The sequence below is a fragment of the Somniosus microcephalus genome, chromosome 11, assembly GCF_052327205.1.
Source record: "Somniosus microcephalus isolate GS21.2 chromosome 11, FLI_Smic_1.0, whole genome shotgun sequence".
Classification (NCBI taxonomy): Eukaryota; Metazoa; Chordata; class Chondrichthyes; order Squaliformes; family Somniosidae; genus Somniosus; species Somniosus microcephalus.
This window is the reverse complement of record NC_140997.1, coordinates 106181292-106199954: the sequence shown is the minus strand read 5'-3', so window position 1 is coordinate 106199954 and position 18663 is coordinate 106181292. Positions and strand designations below refer to the sequence as shown.

At 48.1% G+C, this 18663-nt stretch overlaps 1 protein-coding gene across 1 annotated transcript; it reads right to left on the bottom strand.

Annotated features, from left to right (window-relative positions):
- Positions 1-854: 854 nt before the first annotated feature.
- On the bottom strand, positions 855-12602 carry LOC147110816 (uncharacterized). Its single transcript, XM_086001178.1, has 2 exons — positions 5480-12602; positions 855-5256 (listed from the first exon to the last, which is right to left on the bottom strand). The coding sequence occupies exon 2, from the start codon at positions 5025-5027 to the stop codon at positions 1473-1475; it is 3555 nt and encodes a 1184-aa protein (XP_085857304.1). The 5' UTR covers positions 5028-5256; positions 5480-12602; the 3' UTR covers positions 855-1472.
- Between the last annotated feature and the right edge of the window lie 6061 nt (positions 12603-18663).

The following is an 18663-nucleotide window of genomic DNA, read 5'->3' as shown; positions in this document are numbered from 1 at the left end:
CCCAGTTTTGAGCTGCTAGATCTGTTCTGAATCTGTCCCATCTAGCACAGTGGTAGTGGCACACAACACGATGGAGGGTGTCCTCAGTGTGAAGATGGAACTTCGTCTCCACAATGACTTTGTGGTGGTCACTGCTACCAATACTGTCATGGACAAATGCATCTGTGATAGGTAGATTGGTGAGGACAAGGTCAAGTAGGTTTTCCCTCGTGTTGGTTCTCTCACCACCTGTCGCAGGCCCAGACTGGCAGTTATGTCCTTCAGGACTCGGCCAGCTCGGTCAGTAGTGGTGCTACCGAGTCACTCTTGGTGATGGACATTCAAGTCTCCCACCCAGAGTACATTCTGTGCCCTTGCTACTCTCAGTGCTTCTTCCAGTTGGTGTTCAACATGGAGGAGTACTGATTCATCAGCTGAGGGAGGGCGGTAGGTGGTAATCAGCAGGAGGTTTACTTGCCCATGCTTGACCTGAAGCCGTGAGACTTCATGGGGTCCAGAGTGCTGGTGGGACAGGACATACCCAGGGATGGTGATGGAGGAGTTTGGGACATTGGCTGAAAGGTATGATTCTGTGAGTATGACTAGGTGAGGCTGTTGCTTGACTAGTCTGTGGGACAGCTCTCCAACATCTGGGGACTTGTGCCAAAATTTGGCAAGGAGCACTTTGCAGGGTCGACTGGGCTGGGTGTGCCGTTGCCATGTCCATAGCCGGTGCCAAGGTCAATGCCGGGCGGTCTGCCTGGTTTCATTCTTATTATGATGCTGCACAGGGCAGAGGGCCTCAGTGCAGGGCTGCACGTCGCCGCAGGAGATACCCCCAACACAGGGTTCATAGGCAGAGTGTACTGGCGTACTCCTATCTAGCTATCCAGCAAGTTAAACACTCATTCAAAATAATTCTTCCTGAAGCGGTTGCTGTTTTGAAGCTTTTACTTGAACAAATTTGTGAAACTGTAAACAAAGACAAAGTATGTTTTGTACATAAACTGAGTACTACACATTCGATATTACACAAGATATAAACATATTTACAACAGTAGAATGGACTAATTGTATAACTAACTAACATTTGAACTAACTTCTGTAACTATTAAATATTAACCTTTTATAAACATAGTATTATCAAAATATTACTCTGACAACATTGCTATTATGCTAAGAACTAAAGATACTCACAGATATTGCGCTTGGCCTAACATATGAAGTCAGATTACACTGGATTGTAATGGAACCTCTCAAAGCAAATTCTCCATTACTCAAGTCAGGTTCTTCCTGGCAAAACTGCTTCCTGGGGTCAACAGGAAGAAAGGTAAGGTCGTCAAATGACCTCACACAGGAAGAAAGATCAGATGACCTTTCCAGCATACAAACTGTTAACACAATAACTGCCACCAGAGGGTGCTATTGCATGTAAAAATGTCCAGAATGTCACATAATGTCCATCGGTCCAGAACACTCCCCGTCTGGGGTCATTAACGACTCCACATAGTCCGAACTCTACTTGTCACTGGAGTCCTCTGGCGACAAAAGAAGAACCACCTCGGAGACGGTCCGTTGGTGTCGATGATAGGATGCAGCTTCCGTAGACTGCTGTGAGGGGGTAGGTTGCGTTCTGCTACGCACGGTTCCAATCTGGGTATGGTGAGGTCTGGCTGGGGTGCCAACTTGCCTCTATCAAAGACGAAGCCGATTTTGTTTTGTCCTTCTTGAGCGGTGACCTTCAGATAAGCCACACTTGCAATGGCCTTAGCGGATGCGTCTGCAAAGACACAAAGCTCTTTGAATTGGGCATTTAAGGGAGAGAAAGACGAATAGCAGCGAGGTATTCGGATCTCCTGTAAGTCTTGGAGTGAGTCCCTCCATCTGTCCCACTCTGCTTCCATCTCTTCAGGGAGAGGTGAACCCCACTCTTCAGCGCATGTGGAGAGTTCCCTGAGGAGCAGCCTGCCTTGTATGGTGACAGGGGCTAAGAAGCCGAGAGGATCGTATAGGCTGTTGACTGTAGAGAGCACTCCTCTACGTGTGAAGGGTTTCTTGGCGTCTAGGACTTGGAATGTGAACGTGTCTGTTGCTATGTTCCACAACACCCCTAGGCTACGCTGTAGGGGGAGGTCATCAGTGAAGAGGTCTAGGTCCTTGACGTCCTTAGCACGATCTTCAGGGGGGAATGCCTCCATCACTGCTGGTCTGTTAGAGGCTATCTTATGCAGCCTGAGGTTGGATAGTGCAAGTAGTTCCTGGGCTCGTCCGAGGGTACTGATGGCCTCTGCTTCGGTCGGGAATGACTTCAGTGCGTCGTCGACGTAGAACTCTCGTTCGATGAACCCTCTCACATCACTGCCAAAGTCGTCGTCTTCTTCCTTGGCAGCCCTCCTTAGTCCGTATATGGCGACAGCAGGGGATGGGCTATTCCCAAAGACATAGACATGCATTCTGTAGTCCACAATGTCTCTATTAGGGTCATTGTCCCGATACCACAGGAAGCAGAGGAAGTCTCTGTGGTCTTCTCTCACCACGAAGCAATGAAACATGTGCTGGATATCGGCAGTGATGGCGACGGGCTCTTTCCTGAATCTCATGAGCACTCCCAAGAGGCTGTTGTTAAGATCAGGCCCTGTGAGGAGTACGTCGTTGAGAGAGACGCCCTGATATGGTGCACTGGAGTCAAACACCACGCGGATCTGTTCCAGCTTTTTGGGGTGATAGACTCCGAAGGAAGGGAGGTACCAACACTCTTGGCCTTCCTGGAGTGGAGGAGCTACCTCTGCATGATCGTTGACAAGCATTTTCTTGACAAATTCTAGGAAGTGTGCTTTCATCTCTGGCTTCTTCTCTAGTGTGCGACTGAGTGAGTTAGGACGATTATAGACATAACCCCTGTTGTCTGGCAGCCGTCGTCTGGGGTTCCGGAAGGGTAAGGGTGCAACCCAGCTGTTAGAGCTGTCACGAGAGACCTCATTGTCCATAATCTGGAGGAACCTCATGTCGTCGATCAATGGAGCAAGTTTGTGGTCGTTGGTGGTGCGACAGAAGACTGACTGACCCAGGTTCTCTCCAGTGAGCATCATCTGTGTGCTGTCTGCGGAGATCAGCGCTGGGGTTTTCTGAGGCTGAGCCGTATGACTGAACTTCTCTGTCACTCGGATCTGACTACTGCATGGGGTAAGGTAGCTTGTACGACCATTCTCCAAGATGGAAGTCTTGAGTGTGCTCACCTGAGATGGCTTGTGAGCGCCCTTGAGGCACACATCTCCAACAACGACACAGCCGAGGTCTAGCCTTTGGGCGAAAGGGGCGTCATGTGGACCGTTGATCTGCTCCCTTATCTTATGTACCCTCAGGATGTCTCTTCCCAACAACAGAAGTATGCTTGCATCTGGGTCAAGAGGTGGGATCTCGTCTGCAATGCGTCTCAGATGACGGTGATGACGAGCTGCATTCGGAGTGGGAATCTCAGAACGGTTGTCGGGGACTTGATTACATTCGATGAGTGTAGGAAGGGGGAGACTAATCTTCCCGCCGACTGACTCAACAACGTAACCGCAGGCCCTCCTGCTGGCTGTCTCTGAAAGTCCAGCACACGTCTTCAGCGTGTAAGGCGACGGACTTCCTTTGATCTTGAAGATGTTGAAGAACTCGGATCTTGCTAGAGAACGATTGCTTTGTTCATCTAGTATGGCATACATCTTTTCAGATTCCTGACGACATCCTACAGGGTACACATTAACGAGGCATATCTTGGAGCATGCTCTTGCGCTCACTCCTTCTCCACACACCTCGGTGCACCTGGATGTAATCTCCGTACCAGCAGCTCCCTCTCTCTCCCCGCCGTGCTCTGATGCGGGAGGAGGCGTTTCTGACTTCCAAGGAGCTGGGCCTGGGTGTAGTGCTGAAACGTGCCGATCACTTTCACATTCAGTGCATTTTGCATCCACCTTGCAGTTCTTGGCGAGATGGCTCGTGGACGAGCAGCACCTGAAACATATAGAGTTCTCTTTAAGATATTGTTTCCGATCTTCCAGGGACATCTCCCTGAAGCCTCTGCACTTCTTTAAAGGATGGGGCATGCTGTGGATAGGGCATTGTTTGCTCATATCCTCAGGTTTCTTCTGAATCTTTGTGTGCTCAGTTGAGGACACTTGCATTCTGTGGACAGATATTGGTGTCTTTCCATGTCTGTCGAACTTGTCTCTTCTGGCAAGTGCTGGGTGGGAGGAGAAGAAGTTGAAGCTGGGGTCGTTCCTGGCTTTGGATTCTTTGATAAGGAGGCCGCGCTCTTCTCCTGCCGACAGGTCTAAGCCCGATGTGGCATCGTGGAAGCAGGACTTCCAAGCCCGATAATTCTTTCGCCTCTCATCGAACTTGGTTAACCCTGTAGTCACCAGCTGGGTGCGTGCTAGGTATTTGGCGAGGTCGTAGGTGCTGGGACCTTGGCCAGGGTTGCCTTGGCTGGGGGCTCTTTTGGGGGTCTCAAGGAACCGAGAGGGGATTTGCCTCTGACTTTCTCTATTCGGCATCCTATTCCTTTGCACCGTGTCTTCCGTTCTGCTGGCGGAGACTCTGCGGTTTGAGGCACGCCGTCTGCTTTGACCTTGGTTGGCAACTTGTGTCTCGGCTAATGTAGCATCTATCTCTTTTTGTTGCTGCAGAGCCTCTAATGTGGCTTGGAGACGGGCCTGTTCAGCCTGGCGTTCCACTTGGTGTCGGGCCTGTTCCGCTTGGGATTCAGCTTGGAGTCGGGCCTGTTCTGCTTGGGGTTCAGCTTGGAGTTCAGCTTGGAGACGGGCCTGACTTACTTTTATTTCTATTTCACTGTCTGTATGCGCAGCTCTGGCTTGAGCTGCTACTAGTTTAGCCCGTGCTTTGGCGAGGGCTATGCTTACTCTAGAACCACCCGATGACCGTGAGCCAACTTGCGACCTGTAGTAACCGGTGCTTATAGACCGATTGTCACGTTCTACAGTTTCGTCTGCCTGTTTAGGGTCTTCTACTTGCTGCAAAGCATTTTCGTTATTATCTTCTGACATGTTGATGTGAGGTAGATGTGCTCTACGAGGTTAAGGCTTACTCTGGGCTCCTCCTGCCCCGCTCTTCACAGCTAGCAGTATTGCTATCTTTTCACTGATATCTTTTCACTGTACTGGCTGCGCTAGACGTGCTCCTATCTAGCTATCCAGCAAGTTAAACACTCATTCAAAATAATTCTTCCTGAAGCGGTTGCTGTTTTGAAGCTTTTACTTGAACAAATTTGTGAAACTGTAAACAAAGACAAAGTATGTTTTGTACATAAACTGAGTACTACACATTCGATATTACACAAGATATAAACATATTTACAACAGTAGAATGGACTAATTGTATAACTAACTAACATTTGAACTAACTTCTGTAACTATTAAATATTAACCTTTTATAAACAGTATTATCAAAATATTACTCTGACAACGTTGCTATTATGCTAAGAACTAAAGATACTCACAGGTATTGCGCTTGGCCTAACATATGAAGTCAGATTACACTGGATTGTAATGGAACCTCTCAAAGCAATTCTCCATTACTCAAGTCAGGTTCTTCCTGGCAAAACTGCTTCCTGGGGTCAACAGGAAGAAAGGTAAGAAGGTCAAATGACCCCTCACAGGAAGAAAGGTACAAAGGTCAAATGACCTCACACAGGAAGAAAGATCAGATGACCTTTCCAGCATACAAACTGTTAACACAATAACCGCCACCAGAGGGTGCTATTGCATGTAAAAATGTCCAGAATGTCACATAATGTCCATCGGTCCAGAACACAGAGCATGAGCTTTCTCAACATGATTGAACAGAAATGCCAAAGGAGGCTGCGACTTTCAAGAGACGTTGTCGTTGACATCTGCGCAATGCTGCACCAACACCTGGAGCCCAGAGGAGCGTGTGGACACTCCTTATCAGTGGCTGTCAAAGTCACCACTGCAATAAACTTCTTTGCTTCGGGCTCCTTCCAGGGATCAGCTGCAGATATCAGCAGCATCTCCCAGTCGGCCACACACACCTGCAGCACGCAGGTCACCGATGCCCTCTTTGCAAAGTCGCACAATTACATCCACTTCTCCTCGGATGGCCCAAGTGTGACTGCACATGTGGTTGGCTTTGCAAATATGGCAGGCTTGCCATTGGTACAGGGCGTCATAGACTGCACACATGTAGCCATTAGGGCCCCCTAGCACAACCCAGCTGTATTTCTTAACCGCAAGGGATTCTACTCCCTGAATGTCAAGCTGGTGTGTAACCACAGGAAGATCATAATGCATGTTTACACAAAGTCCCCTGGCAGTTGCCATGACTCCTTCATCCTGTGGCAGTCTACTGTGCCTCAGCTCTTCCATCCGCCAACCTAACTTTCCAGATGGCTACTTGGCGACAAGGGCTATCCCCTGAAAAATTGGCTCATGACACTGATGAGGAGGCCATCAAACGAGGCTGAGGAGTGGTACAATGTGAGCCACATTTCCACCAGAAGCATCATAGAGCAAACCATCGGCTTGTTCAAAATGCGATTCCGATGCCTGGACAGATCTGGTGGAGTCCTGCAGTATGCACCAGCCATGGTGTCCAGAATCATCGTGGTCTGCTGTGCCCTGCTCAACATCGCACAGCAGCATGGCTTAGTGCTGCCGGATGACCAAGTGGCTCAGCGCGCACACTCTTCGGAAGAAGAGGAGGTGGACAAGGAGGAGGATGAGGAGCCACGTCTTGTGGGTCCAGATGTGGCCAATGCAGCAGCACGTGACTGCATTGCTGGCCGTCAGGCAAGGGATGCAATCATCCATGCCAGATTCGCGTAAGCTTACGCTTCAACCACAGGTGGCTGGCAGATGGAGATGAATGTCAGGACGAGCTGCTTAACACGCCATACATCATCCGTCCAATAAACCGTGCTTTCCGATTACTCTCACCACCATCATTATAAATGGAATTAGCCCTGAGCCCTTACTGTACAACTTCCATTTCCCACAACACATAGACGAGAACCTCAACTGCTTGCCATCACTTTTGTTTAATGACATCACAAAAGGAGGACACTCGATACTTTACAGCACAATAAAACACCCAAGTGACTACCCTTGTGTCTATTTGTGTTTTAACTTCCTCTTACACATACTTCTACGTGGTGTTACCCCTGTGGCTTCAGCAGATGTAGAGGCACCTTGCTCATGTTGATGCTGCACCTGCTTAGACACCTTTGGCGGGCATCCTCTGGGTTTGAGCCTGGGAGGGCTCCTCCACAGTCTGCTCTTCATGCGGCTGTACAGGGGCTGAGACGGCCATCTCAGTTGGGTGAAAACCCAGGGGCTCTGACTGAGGGCTCCACAGTGGCATGGTCATGTGAGCGCTTGGAGAGGAGTCCACACTTCCTTGCTGGCTGCCACCAACACCCTTCTCGGGGGTCAGCCGCACTTCAATGCTATAGCAAGTGGCTGGAGAGCACCTTGCTGCACATCAGGCCATGTTCCAGCACCACTTTCGTTCTGGATGGCCCCAGAGGCACAGCGTCTGCATGCAGCTGAGCAGAGCTAGGAGAGTCCTGCGACCTCTGACGAGGGCTCTCCACTGCTGTCGCTGTCTCCACCATCTGCTGATGCTCACTTGTGAGCTGTGATAAACGAGGTGACAACACTACTCTATGTCACGAAGGACCCACCGAGGTGTGCGTTTCTGCGCTGGTGCTGGGTGCGCTGATTCCTGGTGATGCTGCTCCCTCAGAGGCTCCAGGTTCCTCTGAGGAGTTGTCTGGCTCTTCCTCCTAGACAGTAGGGAGGGGGGCTCTCGATGGTCCTGTGGGAGAGCAAAGGCATGAGTTAGACATCAGATTTTCAGGTAGCAGACACATCCTTTTGTGCAGATGATCAGAAGTCAATCTCTATGAGCATCATATGCCATTGCACTCAGCCATGAATTGTAAATGCGAGGGATGAAAATGCATTCTGTCACCAGCTTCCTCAACTGCGCCTGTCTCTCCATCCCCTACTTCCAGCTCCTTGCCACCTCCCACGATGTTGTGAGCAGCCTCCTCAGCATTTGTAAATGTGGCCAGGGATGGTGTGCCTCCTCCTCTTTCATCTCTCCCTCTTATTGTAGGCTATCTTTTCCTGCAATGAGAGACACAAATGGAGTTTCAGCGAGAATGATGGAGTCAGTATGAAGAATCTAAAACCTAGAAGCTTAGAGGGAGACCAAGATGGAGTGAGGTGGCAAGAGGAACCTGCCTCCCTGTGCGTTGTTAGTTGTTGTTATTGCAAAACAGTGAGAACAAGTGTGAGGGCTGCATCGTAGGATGGTGAAGTGATTCTCTACAGAGATAGAGAGGTAAGGGTGCAAGGGAAGTAAGGGTAAGGTGGGATGTGGAGTGGCAGACTGACATTGCAGAGTGCTGGTGATAAGAGAAGGGAAGCAGATTGAAGGTGTGATGTGATACTCACTTTTGATGTTCGCAAAAGATCATTGAAGCATTTTCGGCACTGCAGCCAGGTGCATGCACATAGTGACCTTGCTCTTACCTCCTCAGCAATCTCCAGCCAGGCTTCCTTTGTCTGCTGAGGAGGTTTCCTCCAGCCATCGGGAGGGAACAGAATCTCCCTGCGTCCTCTTACTCCCTGCACAAGAGCTTGCAGGGAGTCCTAAGTGAATCGGGGAGCAGCTTTGTCATTGGCAGCAGTCAGTCATGGTCACCTTGGCCCATTCAAGATGCAGTAGTAACTAGAAATGAGAGGCTGAGGCTATATGGAGCCCTTAAAAGCAAGTGCAGCAATGACCTCATCACTGCAGACCAACAGACCCGCTCCCAATCATTGCAGCAGGTAGCGCAAATGACGGGACTAATTGGTCCAATTAAACCAAAATGGGACATCAGGAGTGGCTGAAACCGGCAGCAGGTCCGAAACCCACCCACCAGGCAACCCGACTCCATCCTGCTTCCTCCATTAAAATCGAGCTCTTCACAACTTGATTTCCTACCTATCTTTGTATCGTCAGCAAATTTGGCAACAGTACACTCGGTCCCTTCATCCAAGTAATTAATATAGATTGTAAATAGTTGAAACCCCAGCACTGATCCCTGTGGCACCCAACTAGTTACAGTTTGCCAACCTGAAAATGACCCATTTATCCCGACTCTCTGTTTTCGGTTAGTTAGCCAATCCTCTATCCATGCTAATATATTACATAAAGAACATAAGAACATAAGAAGTAGGAACTGGAGTAGGTCATACGGCCCCTCGGTCCTGCTCCGCCATTCAATAGGATCATAGCTGATCCGAACTTAGACACACGTCCACTTCCCTGCCCTCTCCCCGTAACCCCTTATTCCCTTATCAGCTAGGAAACTGTCTATGTTTTAAATTTATTTAATGTCGCAGCTTCCACAGCTATGAGGTAGCAAATTCCATAGATTTAGTGAAGAAGTTTCTCCTCATCTCAGTTTTGAAAGGGCAGCCCCTTATTCTAAGATTATGCCCCCTAGTTCTAGTCTCACCCATCAGTGGAAACATCCTCACCGCATCCACCCAATAAATCCCCCTCACAATTTTATATGTTTCAATAAGATCGCCTCTCATTCTTCTGAATTCCAATGAGTAGAGGCCCAACCTACTCAACCTTTCCTCAAAAGTCAACCCCCTCATCTCCGGAATCAACCGAGTGAACGTTCTCTGAACTGCCTCGAGAGCAAGTATATCTTTTCTTAAATATGGAAACCAAAACTGTACGCAGTATTCCGGGTGTGGCCTCACCAGTACCCTGTATAACTGCAGCAAGACTTCCCTGCTTTTATACTCCATCCCCCTTGCAATAAAAGCCAAGATTCCATTGGCCTTCCTGATCACCTGCTGTACCTGCATACTAACCTTCTGTGTTTCATGCACCAGGACACCCAGGTCCCTTTCTACTGTAGCACTTTGCAGTTTCTCTCCATTTAGATAACTTGCTCTTTGATTTTTTCCGCCAAAGTGCATAACCTCACACTTTCCAACATTATATTCCATCTGCTAAATTTTTGCCCACTCACTTAGCCTGTCTATGTCCATTTGCAGGTTTTTTATGTCCTCCTCACTCACTGCTTTCCCTCCCATCTTTGTATCGTCGGCAAACTTGGATACGTTGCACTCGGTCCCTTCCTCCAAATCGTTAATATAGATTGTAAAGAGTTGGGGTCCCAGCACTGACCCCTGCGGAACACCACTAGTTACTGATTGCCAACCCGAGAATGAACCATTTATCCCAACTCTCTGTTTTCTGTTAGATAGCCAATCTTCCACCCATGCCAGTATATTGCCCCCAATCCCATGATTTTTTATCTTGTGCAGTAATCTTTTGTGTGGCACCTTGTCAAATGCCTTTTGGAAGTCCAAATACACCACATCCACTGGTTCCCCTTTATCCACCCTGTTTGTTACATCCTCAAAGAATTCGAGCAAATTTGTCAAACATGACTTCCCCTTCGTAAAACCATGCTGACTCTGTCCGATTAAATTATGCTTATCCAAATGTCCTGTTACTGCTTCCTTAATAATGGACTCCAACATTTTACCAACCACAGCTGTTAGGCTAACTGGTCTATAGTTTCCAGCCTTTTGTCTGCCTCCCTTTTTAAATAAAGGCATTACATTAGCAGTTTTCCAATCTGCTGGGACCTTTCCTGAATCCAGGGAGTTTTGGAAAATTACCACCAATGCATCCACAATCACTACCGCTACTTCTCTCAAGACCCTAGGATGTAAGCCATCATGTCCAGGGGATTTATCCACCTTTAGTCCCATTATCTTACTGAGTACCACCTCCTTAGTGATTTTAATCGTGTTTAGCTCCTCCCCCTTTATAGCCCCCTGTTTGTCCAGTGTTGGGATATTTTTAGTGTCCTCTACTGTAAAGACTGCCATGTTTCCCACCACTAATTTCCCGGTCTCGTCCTCCAAGGGACCAACATTCACTTTAGCCACCCTTTTTCTTTTTATATAACTGTAGAAACTCTTGCTATCTGTTTTTATATTTTTTGTTAGCTTACTTTCATAATCTATCTTCCCTTTCTTAATTAATCTTTTAGTTATTTTTGCTGGCTTTTAAATGCTTCCCAATCTTCTATCCTCCCACTAGATTTGGCTACTTTATATGCCCTTGTTTTCAGTCGGATACTATCCTTTATTACTTTACTTAGCCACGGATGGCTGTCTTTTCTTTTACGCCCCTTTTTCCTCACTGGAATATATTTTTCTTGAAAGTTGTGAAATATCTCCTTGAATGTACACCACTGCTCATGTACCGTCTTACACTTTAATCTATTTTCCCAGTCCACTTTAGTCAACTCTGCTCTCATACCTTCATAGTCTCCTTTATTTAAGCTTAGTACGCTGGTTTGAGATCCAACTCTTACCCTCCAACTGAATTTGGAATTCAACCATGCTCATTCCAAGGGGATCCATTACTAGGACATTTTTTTATTAATCCTGTCTCATTACACAGGACCAGATCTAAGATTGCCTGCCCCCTGGTTGGTTCAGTTACATACTGCTCAAGGAACCCGTCCCTAATGCACTCTATGAACTCTTCCTCAAGGCTGCCCTGCCCAATTTGATTTGTCCAGTCAATATGAAAGTTAAAATCCCCCATTATTATAGCTGTTCCCTTATTACAAGCTCCAACTATTTCCTGATTAATACTCCGACCAACAGAGTTGCAACTGTTAGGAGGCCTATAGACTACACCCACTAGTGACTTTTTCCCCTTATTATTCCTTATCTCCACCCAAACTGTTTCATTATCCTGATCCTTTGACCCAATATCATTTCTCACTATTGCAGTAATTCCATCCTTTATTAACATAGCCACCCCACCTCCCTTTCTTTCCTGTCTGTCCTTCCTAATTGTCAAATACCCCTGGATGTTTAGTTCCCAGTCATGGTCACCTTGCAGCCATGTTTCTGTAATGGCCACCAGATCATACTCATGTGTAGTTATTTGTACTGTCAACTCATCTATTTTGTTACGAATGCTGCGTGCATTCAGATAAAGAACTTTTAAATATGTTTTGTGACAATTTATTCCTGCTTTTCCCCCATTTACTACTCTACCTTTATCTTTATACATTCTGTCCCTTCCTGACACACTCTGGTTTTTAATTCCCCCACTGCTACCTTGCTCTATTGCCTTCTCCGCTGACATTTTTATTTTTTGCTCTCTTGAAACCTCCCCCCCACTAAATAGTTTAAAGCCCTCTCTACAGCCCTAGTTATTCGATTCGCCAGGATTCTAGTCCCAGCACTGGCCAAGTGAAGTCCATCCCAACAGAACAGCTCTCTCCCATCCCAGTACTGGTGCCAGTGTCCCAAGAAGCAAAACCCATTTCCCCCACACCAGTCTTTGAGCCACGCATTTAACTCTCTGATTTTATTTACCCTAGCCAAATTTGCTCGTGGCTCAGGTAGTAATCCAGAGATTATTACCCTTGTAGTTCTGCTTTTTAATTTGGCCCCTAGCTGCTCATACTCCCTCAGCAGAACCTCTTTCCTTGTCCTATCTATGTTGTTGGTACCAACATGGACCACGACAACTGGATCCTCCCCCTCCCACTCCAAGTTTCTCTCTAGCCCAGAGGAGATGTCCTTAACCCTGGCACCGGGCAGGCAACACAGCCTTCGGGACTCTTGCTCTCGGCTGCAAAGAACCCTATCTATCCCCCTAATGATACTATCCCCTACCACTACAACATTTCTTTTTACTCCCCCGACTTGAATGGCCCCTCATTCCATGGTGCTGTGGCCAGGTTGCTCATCCTCCCTGCAGTCCCCGTTCCTGTCCTCACAGGGAGTAAGAGCCTTGAACCTGTTGGACAAGAGCAAGGGCTGCGGCTCCTCCAACACTACCTCCTGGATCCTCATACCTGCCTCACTCATAGTCACGCCCTCCTGTCCCTGACCATGGAATACATCTGAATTAGTTAATCTAATTGATGTGACTACTTCCTGGAATACAGAGTCCAGGTAACTCTCCCCCTCCCTGATGTGTCGCAGTGTTTGAAGCTCAGACTCCAGCTCATCAACACGGAGCCGGAGTTCCTCGAGCAGCCAACACTAACTGCAAATGTGATCACCGTGAGCATCAATGGTGTCCACCAGCTCCCACATATTGCAGCAGTAACACATCACCTGCTCTGCCATTCTATGTAATTAATTAAAATTATTATTATTTTTAAATACCCTCTGCCCCGATTCAAGATGATGAATATCACACCTCTATTTAATTGAACTTACCAACTTATAAGGGTTTAAAAGGGAAGGAAAAGTACTCACCAACCAGCCAATCACCTACCAGCTTGGCTGTGATGTCACTTTTGAATTCTGACCTCCCTTTGGAATGTTGCCTGTGGAGCCTGTTTAGGCTGCCTCGCCTCGCTGCTCCAACTCAACACCCGCTGCTGCTCCCGGCTGCCTTGACTGGGCCTCGCCTCGCTGCTCTGCCTCTGCGATGTCTGCTAATCCTGAGACTAGCAGGAAAAACAAAACAAAAACAGCACCTCACACCCCACTTACCCTAACTCTCTCTTACCCAAACTCTCAAAAGGCACTCTCTGCTGCTAGCACTCCATGCTGCTTGCACTAACACTGGTCTTTTTATACTGTTTGTTTGTAGCCAAATAAGTCACCCCTGGTCAATTGTTTAGAGAACTGTTTTTTACTGCCTGCCAATTAACTCCTACTGCAGTGTTACCTTGTTTTACTCTTCTTAAACCAACAGACGCCCAAATATTTAACTTTTCCCCTTTACTTAAACTGCTTAAGTAATCTTATTAAGAAACTACTGGCAAGAAACTACTGGCAATTGCCACTAACAATTTGCACCACTCCAAATGATTTAAAGAGAAATAACCCTTAAAGAACTCTCTTACTTACCCAAACTCTCAAAAGGCACTCTCTGCTGCTAGCACTCCGTCAACACTGTAAGCTCTTATCTTGTGCAGTAACCTTTTATGTGGCACCTTATCGAATGCCTTCTGGAAATCCAAATACACTACATCTACTGGTTCCCCTTTATCCACCCTGCTCGTTACATCCTCAAAGAACTCTAGTAAATTTGTCACATACAATTTCCCTTTCATAAAACTGTGTTGAGTCTGCTTGATTGTATTATGATTTTCTAAATGTCCTGCTACTACTTCCTTAATGGATTCCAGCATTTTCCCAATGACAGATGTTAGGCTAACTGGCGTATAGTTTCCTGCTTTCTGTCTCCCTCCTTTCTTGAATAGGGGCGTTACATTTGCAGTTTTCCAATCCGCTGGGACCTTTCCAGAATCATGGGAATTTTGGTAGATTACAACCAATGCATCCACTATCTCTGCAGCCACTTCTTTTAAGACCCTAAGATGCAGGCCATCAGGTCCAGGGGACGTGTGGCCTTTAGCCAAGTTAGTTTGCCAAGTAGTTTTTCTCTAGTGATAGTGATTGTTTTAAGTTCTTCCCTCCCTTTTGCCCCTTGAATATCTACTATTATTGGGATGCTTTTAGTGTCTTCTACCGTGAAGACAGATACAAAATATTTGTTCAAAGTCTCTGCTATTTCCCGGTTTCCCATTATTAATTCCCCAGGCTAATCATCTGAGGGACCAACGTTTACTTTAGCTACTCTCTTCCTTTTTATATACCTGTAGAAGCTCTTACTGTCTTTTTAAATATTTCTTGCTAGTTTACTCTCAATCTATCTTCTCCCACTTTATTACTTTTTGGTCATCCTTTGCTGGTTTCTAAAAATTTCCCAATCCTCTGGCCTACCACTAATCTTCGCAACATTGTATGCCTTTTCTTTCAATTTGATACCATCCTTAACTTTGTTAGTTAGCCATGGATGGTGCACCCTTCTCATAGAGCCTTTCTTTCTCATTGGAATATACCTTTGCTGATAGTTATGAAATATCTCCTTAAATGTCTGCCACTGCTTATCGACCGTCTTACCCTTTAACCTATTTTCCCAATCCACTTTAGACAACTCTGTCTTCATACCTTTGTAATTGCCTTTAATTAAGTTTAAGACACTAGTTTCAGAGCCAAGTTTCTCACCCTCAAACTGAATGTGAAATTCTATCATGTTATGATCACTCTTTCCTAGAGGATCCTTTACAAAGAGATCATTAATTAATCCTGCCTCATTACACATTACCAGATCTAAAATAGCCTGCTCCCTGGTTGGTTCCGTATTGTTTTAAGAAACCATCCCAAATACACTCTATGAACTTGTCCTCAAGGCTACCTTTGCCAATTTGATTTGTTTCCCCCCCTCCCCCACCCAGAGGCCTCCAATTGCCTTCCTGGCCTCCCCACCAATGCTCCTCCAGCCCCCCCACCAACCGATGTCATCTGCCTCCCTCCCCCCCGATCAGCCCACGGCCCCCACGCAAGCCCTCCCTCCTCTTTGTTGCCTAGTGCCGCAGGCCTACCCGCCCCGAAGCCAGCCAGTCTCTCCATCTGGCTTGGCTGCAGGTGGGAAACAGGTTTCAGATGCAAATCAGGCCCTGCTGTTAAAGTTGGCAGGGCCTGCGGAAAACGTGATCTCCTGGGTTTCCCGACCACTCCCAACCCGCCAAAGGATTAAAATTCAGGCCATAATGTCCCAGTGATATAAAGACAGGCTGCCCCATTGATATAAACTCCATAGATTATACTGGACTCTGTTAAAATCCACAAGAGCAAATTCAGCTGCAAAGATTAGGAACCTGAAAGGAATATTTGATGAATTTCCTTCTATTGATTTTCTTTGTCAGGAAGTTGAAGGGGAAGCTGCAGTATATGCCGGACCCATCCCCCCACATCCAGGCCAACCCACATGTTTTCTGGCCTGGTCACATGCTGGACAAAGTGTGCATGTCCCTTACGCCAAGTTAGAGCATGAGGAGGTATTGTTCAGTAACACCCACCAAGGTGCAAGGCTCAGTCCCAGCATCTACCACAATGAGAAGAGTTGGCCCATCAGCGACCAGGGATATCTTACCTATGGAGACATAGAAATGAAGAAACAGTACATGCTGTGATCAACCCACTCGGAGTCGCAGGACTGGGTCCGAAGCTTGTTTCAAGGACTGTGACATTCAGGCATTGCAGGAACCTGGCAAGACTTTCCTCTCAGAAATAGAAAATATGAGCTTTCATCAAAAGGTGTACAAAGTCTGAGTGTGGGAAACAGATCTAAAAAAGCTCTGCATAGAATGAGGGACCAGGGCTCGGCACAAATCGTTTTGCTTTTACCTCCATGACCAGGCAGCTTACAAACATTCTCCTTCCCAAACAAACAAACATCTGTGCTCAGTAACAGTGAGTGTACATCACATTGTGACAGGAAGACATTTTAAATCAAATAAAATCCTTTACTCACATTTCCACCCATTCATTTTTTGCTAAGGTTTACAGACCCTTTTAAGCTTATTTAAAGTATTTTTTCCTCTTCCCTTGAGTGAAGGCTGGTACGTGGGCAAAGGCTAAAACAGTTGGGACCAACAGCGTTCTGCACAGTGCGAGAGACCAGGGCTTGGGACAGAGCCAGAGCGAGGGGCCAGGGCTTGGCCCGGAGCCAGAGCGAGGGCTCAGCCCAGAGCCAGAGCGAGGGGCCAGGGCTTGGCCCGGAGCCAGAGCGAGGGGCCAGGGCTCGGCCCGGAGCCAGAGCGAGGGGCCAGGGCTCGGCACGGAGCCAGAGCGAGGGGCCAGGGCTCAGCACGGAGCCAGAGCGAGGGGCCAGGGCTCGGCACGGAGCCAAAGCGAGGGGCCAGGGCTCAGCACGGAGCCAGAGCGAGGGGCCAGGGCTCGGCACGGAGCCAGAACGAGGGGCCAGGGCTCGGCACGGAGCCAGAGCGAAGGGCCAGGGCTCGGCACACAGCCAGAGCGAGGGGCCAGGGCTCGGCACACAGCCAGAGCGAGGGGCCAGGGCTCGGCACACAGCCAGAGCGAGGGGCCAGGGCTCGGCACACAGCCAGGGCGAGGGACCAAGGCTCGGCACACAGCCAGAGCGAGGGACCACCAGGAGCCAGGGCTCGGCACACAGCCAGAGCGAGGGGCCAGGGCTCGGCACACAGCCAGAGCGAGGAGCCAGGGCTCGGCACACAGCCAGAGCGAGGGGCCAGGGCTCGGCACACAGCCAGAGTGAGGGGCCAGGGCTCGGCACACAGCCAGAGCGAGGGGCCAGGGCTCGGCACACAGCCAGAGCGAGGGGCCAGGTCTCGGCACACAGCCAGAGCGAGGGGCCAGGGCTCGGCACACAGCCAGAGCGAGGGGCCAGGGCTCGGCACACAGCCAGAGCAAGGGGCCAGGGCTCAGCACACAGCCTGGCAGGGCTCAGCATACAGCCAGTGCGAGGGGCCAGGGCTCGGCACACAGCCAGAGCAGGGGGCCAGGACTCTGTGTAAGATTCCCTAGTCATATATACATATATAAACGTGGCGTTAGGATTTGGTTTAATCTCATATGAGGTTTATTCATTTATTTTACTTATAAATGGCTGTGGATTTGTACTGCAGCTAGAAATAATGAAATGGTTGGAGTTCATTCTCGGGTTGCTTTAGGGTTTTCTGTGTCAAGGTACAATTTACCTGACTCTGCTATTTACCTTCTGCTGAAGGTGCAGGAGGTGTGATTTGTGCCTGTTGACCTCTTTTTGTTGCCACGTTGTGAAACAGGATAGCCGAGATAGTCTTGAGATAAGGAGATGTGACAATAGGGCCAGGATAATTAGTTACGTGTCTAGGTGATAAATAGATTGACCGTCTGGGAGTTTGTAGGAACGATTTCATGTCTTGTGGTCTTGTTCACATTCACATGAACCCAGTGGGTAGAGACGGGACTGCTGGGACAATGGCAGAATTTGGGGGTGGGTGCCCAACCCGCCTCCATGCCATCTTCCCAGGAGGCGGGTAGCCGTCCCGCGCCAGGTCCCGTCTCCTTGGAGGCGGGAAGGGATTAAAGCTTATTAACTAAAGAAAATGCTGGAAACACTCAGCAGCCCAGGCAGCATCCGTGGAGAGAGAAACAGAGTTAACGTTTCAGGTCTGGGACCCTTCATCAGAACACTATTAACTGCCTGTTAACAGGTAGTTAACAGGCAGAAAATAGGATTATCCCCTTTTAGCCCTCACAAGTGCAAGCTTCCCAAAGGCTCCAAAACACGCCAGCTCAGCTCAGCAAGGACTGGGTTTGCAGGGGTCGGGAGGGGGTGCAAATGTGTGGTGTGAAGGTAAGTGATGGGTGCAAGAGTGTAGCGGTGAGTTTCTGAGGTAAGTGCAGTGTGTTTTTAAAAGTGTACTTACCTTTGTTTCTTCCTGCAGGCTTCAGTCAGTGTGTATGCGGAGAGTCTCGGACTTCCGTGTTGCAGATGAGAGATGGCCATTGCATTCACAGATGCAACAACCATCTCAATTCTGTTAAACATAGAAACATAGAAGATAGGAGCAGGAGTAGGCCATTCGGCCCCTCGAGCCTGCTCCGCCATTTAATGAGATCATGGCTGATCATCCAAATTCAGTATCCTGTCCCTGCTTTCTCCTCATAGCCCTTGATCCCTTTAGCCTTAAGAAATATATCTAACTCCTTCTTGAATATATTTAATGAATTGGCCTCAACTGCCTTTTGTGGTAGAGAATTCCACAGGTTCACCACT